Source organism: Petromyzon marinus, chromosome 55 (genome assembly GCF_048934315.1).
Source record: "Petromyzon marinus isolate PM22_M1 ecotype Great Lakes invasive population chromosome 55, UKy_Petmar_22M1.pri1.0, whole genome shotgun sequence".
Classification (NCBI taxonomy): domain Eukaryota; kingdom Metazoa; phylum Chordata; class Hyperoartia; order Petromyzontiformes; family Petromyzontidae; genus Petromyzon; species Petromyzon marinus.
The window spans coordinates 7551826-7563325 of record NC_133721.1 but is presented as its reverse complement, the minus strand read 5'-3'; the positions used below and the strand labels follow the sequence as shown (position 1 = coordinate 7563325).

Here is an 11500-nt window from a genome sequence, read left to right as displayed (position 1 = left end):
TTCTTATAGTATCCACTGATCACTGCTCTATTGTAATGAGTCAATTGATATTGTTCTACTATAGTCAATCGATAAGTGGATTCATTTGTCCACGTGCACTACACCCTGCATTATTTACTGATCACTATTGTTCTATTGTACCGCCGAAATGATGGCAATAAGAGACACGCCTCACATTAACGATTTCCCGGCTGGGCTCTTCCAGTCCTAAGGATATAAAAGCAGATTCGGTAACACAGGGCCGTGAGCAGTGCATCATTGTGCGGTGGTGTTCACTGGTCTGGTTGTAGCGGGCAGTTAATTTGGGTGCCTGTGGTTGTGTGGAAGCGTCATCATGCTGGAAGGTGTAGCAGGTTTGTCTGAAACTTGCCTTGTTCAATCTTAACTGTGTGGTGATTTGCTGTCCGTATTCGAAGTGTATCCTTTTTAATAAGATGCTTCCTTTTGGTCGCTTGAATTCGCTAGACGTGGATTATTTTATTCCCTCTATATTTTTTCTATAAAATGGCAGTGTGCAGATCGCCGATTATGAAACCATCTGTGTGTAGTGTTCTTGGTTTTGTATTAACGATATTAGCGGACTCCTTGCTAGGTTGATTGAAATGGCACACCGCAAGCAATTAAATCATTTTTAGGTCGGCGTATGTGGGCCTGTTTATTTATTCCCGATGTTTTAATAAAAAAGGTTTTTCTAGTCTACGATGGTGTAGACTCGTCCATAATCAATTGAAAAGCGACCGCTGGTACTGGGGTGTAAAGCTGTTTGCGCGTTTGCCCTTGACAAATGCTCTTACCCCCATTCTCCCCCCCCCATCCCCGTCTTGCTGTGCTGCAGGAGAAGTGGAGACTCTGTACAAGCTGACGGTAGCCACGGGCGATACACCGTTCTCGGGCACCATGAACTTCGTGTATGCAACGATCATTGGCTCGGCAGGCCAAAGCAATAGGCAGCTTCTGGACCACTTCGGACTGGACCTTTGCCCTGGGGCGGTGAGTAGCTTCATTGTGTATCTAATCGGCTTGTGGGAATAAGCACTACACACTACAGCTTGCTCTGTCCTAGCTTCTGACTGAATTGCCTGGCAAATGCCAGATTGCATGCCAAGGATGGGTCGAGCCTGGGCAGTGCTTGGATGGGTGACCACCACGATATGAACGGCTTGTGGAATAGGCTGCAGTGATCGGTGGGTTCCTGAAGAGCGCATTCGTGCTGAATGTAATCTCGTTCTGCTGTTGAAAGTGCGATGAAACAAGTACATGCATGGGCAATACTCTTGACCCTGTGGTTTGAATGTGCAGTGTTGCCTTGGGCTGTTTTTGGCTGGTGGGGGAAGGGGGGGGGATGGACGCAATTTCTCCTTTGTAATACCTGAAACTAACACTTCATGTGCATGTTCACCTTTCGAGCAAAATTAGGTCTGACATCTAGGATCCTTTTTGATGTTATGGCCAGATTGACATCTACAGCATTCCAAGCAAGCTTGACATTGGCGACATCCGAATGGTTCGTCTGGAGAAGGAGGAGTTCCTGGTGAACGACTCGTGGTTCTGCCGCTACGTGGAGGTCGCCGCTCCGGGTGGCCGTGTGCACCGGTTCCCTGCCAACCACTGGCTCGAGCAGGGCTCCATGGAGCTACGGGAGGGGCTTGGTAAGATGTGGGTGTTGGCAGATCGCCATTTTTTTGGATAGGTCTCTACACGCATGGAGATGGTACAATTCCATTAAATGCTTATGGACTACCAGCATGGTCTAGCATTAAACCAAGGTTCCTTGTGTTTTTGAGGTGACACCTATCTCTTGCACTATCCCTTTAACTGATTTCCCACAATTCCATCCAGGTTGTGCAATCGGCTAACGAAAGATGACGCCTTAATTTGGTTCCCCTCTAATTATACTCCTGTCTGCATGTGGAACTACATCCCTGAACAGTTGGCAAAATCACTTGTGTTCAGGCCTTTTTCAAATGCTGTCCACATGGCCGTCAAGACCTCTCCACATGATCCTTAATTCTGCTGCGCAACAGTTCTCGCCCACAATGTAATTTAAAAGCTAGAATTTGACTTTGCAAGTTGTTGGGTACGTTCAACTCGGTGTTGTGGCTACCAGACGCATGTTTTGCACTTGCTTCCACCCTTCGCATTGCAGGTATTCTGCCACAGCACGAGACCTTGGCTCAACTAAAGGAAAAGAGGGCTGAGGAATTGTCTGCGAGACGGCACTCGTTGAGGTTTGAGGCACAAGTTATTCATGGTCTCGTGCGTGTCCAATTGCATTGCAAATTGCTACGAATACACTGTTAGACTTGCTGTCACACTTTGCCAAAAAATATCTAAAAACAGCCAAGGTTAGTTGGAATTGTCTACTGTGTTCTGGGGTTGTATGTCGGTTATGAAAATTTTGAAATAATAATTTAAATTATATTTGGAAAATTATGTAATTATCAGAAATTGTTAATTGAGAATTATGCTAAATCTAGGGATAATCGTATTAATGTATGCAAATGGGGGTGATTATGCTAATGCGAGCCCTTATGATAATTAGGCCCCGCATTGCTGCCGAGGGTCGGGTTATCAATCGGGATCATACAATTAGTCGTATTAAGTTATGCAGGTGTGCTGTAAGTAGGCCGGATTAAACTCTGCTTCGTTTAATTTCGTATTAACACTCGGCAATACAATTATTCTCGCTTTACAATTTACCGAGTGTATTATGGTTTGTCAATTCATATCTCAACGCAGAATACAGTTCTTGTAGATAATATTTATTATGCTTGAAACGGGAAAGAAACTTACAACCACTTCTGCGTTAATCAATTTTATTTTCTAACTAAACCTTAACTCTAAAAGATGCAACTCTCGGCTTGGAATTATCAATGCAGTACCAACACTAACCGTCAATGATTGCGTTGTTTCGCTTTGGCGACGGCACATGTGATTAATTCCACTGCCTAACGCGAGCTCAGCTGGTGAGAGGGTCGTTAAACATGCATGCTATTCTACACAAACCTTAACCCTATAATATGCAAATTCGTACACTGGAAATTAGCCACGCATTACTGCACCCATTCGTTGATCCATATGCAACATCATGCAATAAAAAAAAAACGAACGACTCAAATACTAAGTAGCAGTATCCCTGTAACTCGATGGCAACAATGTTCTTCACAATCCGTTGATATTTAATTTGCCCCCTTTGCAATGTCACTCTTCTTGATTGTCCCAATATGAGCGTCTTCTTGAAGCAGATGCCGGGGGGTGCGTCTGAGTGGGGTAGGGTGATACGAACGGCTTTGTTCTCTTGTTCGGTGTCAGCTTGGCTGCTCATGCTAGCAGATAAAGGCTCTTTCCGCTGCTGAATGAGCCAGCACACGCGTGGCCGCTGGCACTTGATGTAGAAATACAAGTCTGAGCGATACTTCGTCTTTCAGCTCCCAACTCACGCTCGTTTATACATCGCTACTCGGCGACCCTTGCCATCCTGTGATCATGGGGCCACCCCCGGCCTGCCACTCGCTGCCCTCTTCAGTAGATCTTGAGCTGATCTGCCGGTTGAACTTGCTGTGCCTTGTTGAACTGGTCTGTCGAGATGCTGGTTGAGCAGTTACATTCGAAAAATCTACGCTCTGGGTAGTGGGAGGGGGGGGGGGCGTTGCTTGTGTGTGTCATCCCATCAAGACATCTGTATCCATTGATCACCGTCCCCCGCCCCAAGGTATCTCTTCATCCATGGGGTACAGATGGCTCCGTCTTTGCAACAAGCAATGTCCTCGCTCTGGTGTTAAATTCCTGTTATCCTGCACTGTGGGAAGACTAAGGTGGCCGGGAGGTTCTTTCTCTCTCTGGCTAGCCCTCGGTTTAACGTCGCTCAAATATCATTTGGTTTTCAACCAAGATTTGTAGTTATTTCCGATTTCATCTGGAGGTTGGATATATAGCTTAGTTTGGACTTGAGCTTTCGTGATTGCAGGAACTCGTGTACTTTGGTTCTCTTGGTAAAGTCACGTACATAGAAGATACAATGCGTGGCTTAAATTAGGTTGACATATAATAAGCAATAATATAGACTTATTCTTATAGCCAAGCTTTAACTTTTGCTGAAGAGAAAAAAAAATCGGTTGTAATGTTTGTTTGCCCTGTATCTGATTCTGGGAATTTGAGCCGTTCTTTGGCGCTCTGGAGATTCGCAGATAACATAACCGCTCTTTGTCCTGCAGTTTATTATTTATTTTTAATGGCCTTTATGCTATCTCCTTCTGGCTGCTCCTTGTAGCAGCATTTATTTAAAAAAATTACTGGCAATTATTAATAGCAATTTTGGAACAGGCCTATATATCCAACACTGGGTGATTCAGAATGCGTAAAGAGGTGGAACTACATTTTCCCACCGTTTCTTTTCAATGGTGTGCTCTTAATCTGTTTCACCTTCCTAATTGGGTTTTATTATTACACTCGGTTCTGGAATCGTGACCGTTTGCCCCTTTGTCAGTTGGCCAGCTGCCGATTACAAAAATGGGCAATCTAATTTTGCCACCCATTATAGTGACCGGTGTGTACCAAAAACCCTGACTTTGACACCTAAACTATTGCGGCCTGCTTTTGATTTTCTGCAGGTGGCTAGAATGGCAGGCTGGGCTTCCCCTTGGAGTCGACAGCAAATCCTTCCTTGACTTGCCCTGCGACACCCGTTTTGATGATGAGAAAAGTGCCGATTTCAACTTGTCCTTTCTGCAAAGGTAAAGACACCATTTGTTTGCCACACTACTGTTACCATTTTGTTAGACATGTTGCTAGCTTTGAATTCTTTTCAAATGTCCCTAATCGGTCTGACTGCACTTTTGTACTTGTCGTTTAGTGTGCAAGATTTGGGTTTGAGGGTGTTCATGAACCTCGATGGCATGTCTTGGACGAAGATAGAAGACTTCCGTCGCTTATTTACAAGGGTCAAGAGTGAAATTGCAGGTGTGCACGGTGGGGTAGCTATGGTTTGAGTGGTCAACTAAGTCTAGGGTTGACTCCATGATTACATCTAAGATCCGATCCTGCTGGTTTTTCACCTACTTTGTGGAAATTAATGGCGCCACACCGTCCCCTCCAGTAGTTTGCCATACCCTTTTTTATAATTGATTGCGAGACTTAATTTGAAGTAATGGTGTACATGTACACAACTGACTTGCGGTTTTAAATTGTAGCCCTGTATGTGGTATCTGTTCCACGTTTTTCTGCGGTTTTAAATTGTAGCCCTGTATGTGGCATCTGTTCCACGTCTTTCCGCTATCTCCCGTTGTGCAGGGTATGTTTCTCACCACTGGGATCAGGACTGGTTCTTCGGTTACCAATTCATGAATGGCGTCAACCCTGTTCTCATCAAACGCTGCACCAAGCTGCCTGAGAATTTCCCTGTCACCACGAACATGGTGAAGAGCAGCCTGGTCCGTGAATGCTCCCTTGAAGACGAGATCAAGGTGCTGTAAAGATCTCCCAATGTTTTAATTTGAAACTTGCCCCTAATAACCTTGTGCAGACCATAGCTTAATAAGCGCATCACTACAGTGGTGATGACCTGTGGGATTATTTTGTGTGCATGTTCGCAGCACGGCAATGTCTACATTGTGGACTACCAGTGCCTTGATGGCATTCCTGGCAATACATTCAACCATTCCAAGCCCTTCTACCTAGCAGCTCCCATGTGCCTGCTTTACGTCAACAAACAAGGGCAGCTGCTGCCTATTGCTATACAGGCAAGTTGTGCGTTTTGCGCTCGTGCTAGCATCCTGGCAATGGTAACTTTTGTTATCAACAGGGCCACATCTCCAACTTGTATACTCCTGCCCTAGATGTCACTAGCTCTCCCCTTGCCAGTGGGTTGGGTAATTATGGCATTCCTGCATTGGCTTGTGGGTATTAGTAAAGACCAAGTTACCCTAATCGTTTCATCCACTGTACAATAACAGTCCTGGGTGCATTGTGTACTTTGGCACGTACATGGCCAACTGTACTGCAATCATAGACAAAGTGATAGTCAAAACTTTTATGTTTTTACAAACGTATGAATAAGAGTTTGTAAAGTTGGCAACTGGTACACACTCAAGTACCTACTAATCTATTCATTCTAGTAACCATGTCGTACATGAGACAATGAAAACATCGGACATGGCAAGCTTCGGTACGAAAACTGTAGCTTTACACAAACAATATTCTGCTGCTCCTACCACCATGCATCCACAGCTGCAGCAAAAGCCATCGGCGGATAACCCCATCTTCTTGCCGAGCGACTCTGCGCACGACTGGATGCTGGCCAAGATGTGGGTTCGTTCCATGGACTTTCAGATCCATGAGATCTCCACGCACTTGCTCAAGACCCACTTGCTGGCCGAGGTGTTCACCATGGCCACCTTGCGGCAGCTGTCTACAATGCATCCTGTCCATAAGGTGAATCCATGGTTTTAATGTTGGCGTTTATCGCATGGGAGACTGCTAGTGACACAGTTATCCACTGCTAGCTTGTATTTTTTAAATGCATGTGGTGCTCGTCACCATCCTGGCAGTCCTTGTACTGCCTGTCAACCAACAGGGCTTCTTTGACGGGAGATGTGGTCTCTGGATTCTTAGATCTTGCCCAATACTCTGGTCATTTTTGTGACGGTAAATTTTTACTCTTGTGGGTTGTGTGGAACCATCCTTCCAGAATGTAGTGACTCTCCTTTTCTAGTAAACCTTTATCCAAGTACATAACTGAGGAAATGTATATGTACCAAGACATGAAATGCCTTGTGCACAGGACTTGCCCTCTCCTTTTAAGGACTTGAAAGTGCATTCTTAAAGTAACATTAATTAAATTAAGCGTATTGCCAGCTAATACACATGGTCATTTGATTTTCTGACCTGCTTACGCATAGCTCCTATATCGCCACCTGCGCTTCACCCTGGAAATCAACGTGCGTGCACGGACGCAGCTTGTGGGCACAGGAGCCTTTGTGGATCAGGTGAGGGTTGTGGTTTTTACAAGCCTTTTGAAATGAGTTGCCACTTAAGCCACGGCATCAAAGCCTCCGAGGCAATCTTGTAATCCAACAATCTTACTTCTGCTGCTTGAGCTGATTTTGTCATTGCTCATCTCCTGGATATCCTCCAATGCATTCTATTGTTTAGCTGCTTGATGTTCACAATCCATTTACAGGACCTCAATCGTCCTAATATTCTTTCCAATGCGGTGTTTGACATTGCTCGCTCTTAACATCCTGGTATAATACCAAGCGTGCATCTACCTGATTCTGTGCACGTTTCCAAGTTTTAAGCACACGATACCAGCAAGTACTTCAACCTGCTCCTTTAATTTCATTTTGCTTTGTCCCTACTGACTATATCCAATAGTTTTAATAGCAAGGATGTAAGCTTTTGTTATACCTGTCGAACTTTTCGGCTACCATTTTAAATTATAGTTGCCCAATTCATGCCCATACAGTGACCATGGTTAATCTCTCCTTCCCCTATTGACCCTCAATACCTTAATGCAATTTTCCAAAGACTGACCCAACTTTGAAGGTTGCCACCTTTTGGCTCCTTTTGCATCGCCATGCATATCGACACGTCCGAGTACTGCATTGTCTTTCAATGGTAAGGCTTCGAATGACACGATCTTGAAATGTACTTGTGCAGGCGCTGTCAATTGGGGGCGGTGGCCATTTCAAGCTTGGTGGCAAGGGCTTGAAGGCGCTCACCTACAGACATCTGTGCATCCTGAAGGATGTGGCAGATCGAGGTGTTGGTGACTTGCCCAGCTACTACTACAGGGATGATGCCTGCAGCATCTGGAAGACCATTCACAAGTAACCAGACCTACTATACGCTGGTGCCAGTGGTTTTTATGTGCCTGATGATGAAAGTGCTATCGGCGGGCACGTGCAACCAATTGCAAAGGCAGTTCAGATATAAAAAAAATTTGAGACCTAATTTATGAGTCAACCCTAAATTTGACTTCATTTCCTCCCTTTCAAGACAGGGTTTCTGACTGGTTCTTTCGGTAAGTCATCTAGGTAGAAAAACTAAGATCGAGACGTTGCAATCGTCTTCAGGTGTGAGTGAGAAACGGGCTGCTGAAACAAGTCCTATATATACAGCTGGGGGAGGGGGGCGAGAGCTTCTGCCTAAGCGAGTAAGAATTCCAAAGATGGGAACTGATGTGGGTGATGCACCTCCATGACAGAGCTGAGGAGGTAGCTATTGTGATGTCAGAAATTAGCATTTCAATATGTAGTGACGGTGTATCCACCACCTAGGGGATTGACGCGTGCAATAGGAAATGCATGCGCGCACAACATCACAGCGAGTTAGTCTGCTAAACGAGAGCCACCGCCACATCGAGAGAAAGGGAGCAACGTTGGCTTTGTTGGTGGGTCGCCTACGTGACTTTAACGAAAGAACCAACGAGTGGATTCCTGCAGCCACAAGCTTAATATAATGATTTAATGACATGATGCTGCCTACCCCCGGGTAAATAAATGTATTTTCCCCAACTTGGTATATTTGTTATCCTAGGAATGATACAAGGGACTTTAAACACTACCACAATTCAAAACATTTCCTTTTATTGAACTTGATTTGAGACTAAGGTCGCTTCAGTTCCTGTGGCATTCATCTTAACTAAAAGCACCATTACGTTGTGCAGGTTTGTCGATAAGATACTTGCCATCTTCTACAAAAGTGACGAAGACGTGAAAGGTGACGCTGAACTTCAAGCATTCGTTGACGACATCAACCATGCCTTACTGAGCAACCCGTCCAATGGTAATTAAGCAGCCCTGCAATTATGTCTTAGCACTTGCAGAAGGAAGGGGGTTTTCTGCCAGGTCATTGAATGCCCTACCATGCTGGCCAGACCACTTGTTTGAGGATGGAAATGCATTACTACACCAGGTTGCAACCTGGTTTCGGCCAACTGGTGTATCCTACCATTCTTGGCCACATAATGTTAAATGTATGCCCATGACTTGCCAGGAACTTGCAGGCATCCTCTGTATAGCAAATCCAGTGTGCTAACAAAGCCACCAATACGCCATGCATCAACTTTTTTATTTTGGCCCATGGACCACTGCCAAATGCAAAGGTTTCTATGGACCCCAGCCCTAGTGACAAAGAAATAAATTATCTAAATGCCAGTAATACAACAAACTGCATTACCATAACTTTTTTCGTGCGGCTATTCACATTTTTGAAGGGCATTTAGATCTTGGAATGCTTTACCCTAATATCAACTAATTTAATAAATATCAATGACATTCTGTTCATTTCTGGCTTGGTATTTGAACCACTGGTCCCTCAACCAGGCCAAGAACCACTGCTCTCGTCAATAGCAAGACAATTGCTATAATTTCAAACGAGGGGATATTTGAGCTTGCAGGTTTTACCGTCCAAGCATTGTTTTTAACGCAACTTCATCGCTCGTTGCTCCTTTTAACATTGGTTCTGTGCTGCAGGATTTCCTACCAAGTTCACATGTGTGTCAGAGTTGAGTGAATTCCTCACCATGGTGGTGTTCCTGTGCTCTGCCCAGCACTCTGCCGTCAACTATGGCCAGGTAATGTATATTCGGCTGTTTGTTTTTTGAACGAAAGCCCTTGCAAAGTGGTGTTCGGTTTATTTCTGACTTTGTAGTATATAAAAATGCTCTTCCCACCCCTACTGTGTGCTGCAGTTTGACTTCTATGCATGGATCCCAAATGCACCCAGTGCCATGAGGAAACCGCCTCCAGCCACCAAGGGTGTGGTGGACATGCCCTTCATCCTGCAGACACTGCCTGATGTGCAGGTGTCTTGCGTTTCCATGGCAATCACCTGGGTGCTTAGCCGCAGTGCTGCAGAGGTAGGTGCTTGTTCCTGCATTTGCAATGCGGATTAAGGTTACGTCGGTCTAAATCCAGACTTAGAGCTTTCGTGACCTGCAGGAATTCCTGTTCTTTGGGTCTTGGTAAATTCGTGTAGATGTGTTGCAATCCAAGCATTGTAATTTGTACATAAGTGATCGTCATCGGGAAAAGCTGGCTGGCCTCTAAAGGAAAACCATTTATAAAGGTTTGAAATAGGTATACCTCAAGTGGTCGGCAGCCTAGGCAGGACAGTTAATGTTAATCTAAATGGTAATCGTGGAGGACAGTGCTGGTGATGGGCTTTCCACCAATTAAAAGATTGCCAGGCACAAAATTGCAACATTTACAGCCAGTTCATGGCTTAAAAGATTACGATGACCTTTTTAGGTATGATTGTCCTGAAAGGGCAGCCACTGAACCCTGCCTAGTGACTAGCATGCATAACTAATCTTGGAGGTGAGTGTACCAACACTTTACCCAATCCACGATCTTCTGATGGGCCAACTTGTGCAAGTTGTATACTATATAATGCTATGATTTTTGAAGCTGCTGCACTGGAAGGTTAGACTTCAAACCCACGTCTTAGTTGAATCCAGTCTACTAACCATTATACAACGGTCACCTTTATAAAGACCGTATCCTTTTTAAAACCTTGATCCATGATTTAGCAACCTCTTCCTGCCGCATGGAAGTTCTATTGACCTAATTACAAGGGGGTCAACCAATGTCTTGAATGGTGTCTGTTTTTGTCATGAAATGCGTGCAGAAAACCCTTGGAACTTTCCAAGATGAACCTTTCCAGAACCCAGATGCCCTCAAGGCCATGCAAGAATACCAATCCGACCTCGAGGTGATTACAAAATCCATTGTTGAAAGAAACAAGACCCTTCCCATCAAGTATCCCTACCTGAAGCCTGACAAGGTGGCCAACAGCATCACAATCTAAATGATGGGGGCAAACCAGAGGCTTAGATTTGCTGTGCTTTCCTGCCTTAGCCTTGTGTGTCCAAGGGATCAAATTTTTCTAATGGAGGCTGCTTTAAAATTCAATTTGCAATGCAAACTTCCATCAGCTTAAACATTTTTGTCCTAAAAAACCTTGCACTAAATGCAAACTCTCAATTATGTGTGGGGCCATGGCAGATTTAAGATGGCTATGCAGTGCCAATATTTCCTTCACCGTGTTGTACCTTGAACTGTCTTATGTGCACGTTGCAAAATGAAAAAAAATAAAAAATATAAACCTTTTTTATTTCGGCAGATGTGCTATTTTACGTAGCTTGTGTTTATCTCTTTCGGTTGTAGATTGGGCTGCCATCTCACATGGATTTTTTAGGGCACCACTACTGCGCCTTAAACAGTTGCCACTTGTGGCGCTATAGTGGGTTTCCAGGCAAGTGGCCATGACTTGCAGAGGCAACGCGTTTATTTACAAGGGTAACAATAGCATTCTTAACTCAAGGGGCATTAGCCACTTCACCTACTGCCTGGGAAGGTATGGCCTCAGGACTTGGGCCCTAGCCAGAGGAGAGGCTGTGGTCCCAGTGATTAAGGGTGACCTAGGGGAGGTGAAACTGACCCAGCCAGGGTATGGGTCCCAACCACTGGCCCACTCAGTCCTGTCCCTTACAAGGGCA

At 44.8% G+C, this 11500-nt stretch overlaps 1 protein-coding gene across 1 annotated transcript; it reads left to right on the top strand.

The window, feature by feature from the left end:
* The first annotated feature begins 228 nt into the window (after positions 1-228).
* Positions 229-11111, top strand: LOC142905601 (polyunsaturated fatty acid 5-lipoxygenase-like). Its single transcript, XM_076052230.1, has 15 exons — positions 229-353; positions 836-990; positions 1454-1649; positions 2147-2228; positions 4611-4733; positions 4853-4959; positions 5290-5462; positions 5592-5738; positions 6226-6429; positions 6897-6983; positions 7657-7827; positions 8604-8784; positions 9474-9574; positions 9692-9859; positions 10630-11111. Exons 1-15 carry the CDS (start codon positions 335-337, stop codon positions 10807-10809), a joined length of 2094 nt encoding a protein of 697 aa, XP_075908345.1. The 5' UTR covers positions 229-334; the 3' UTR covers positions 10810-11111.
* The last annotated feature ends 389 nt before the right edge of the window (positions 11112-11500 follow it).

What these genes read in the sequence shown, in the direction of transcription:
- LOC142905601 (XM_076052230.1), top strand. An exon ending in CCCTTGAAGACGAGATCAAG is followed by an intron (nt 5,463 to 5,591) that starts GTGCTGTAAAGA and finishes GCATGTTCGCAG; the next exon opens with CACGGCAATGTCTACATTGT. An exon ending in CAATGCATCCTGTCCATAAG is followed by an intron (nt 6,430 to 6,896) that starts GTGAATCCATGG and finishes GCTTACGCATAG; the next exon opens with CTCCTATATCGCCACCTGCG.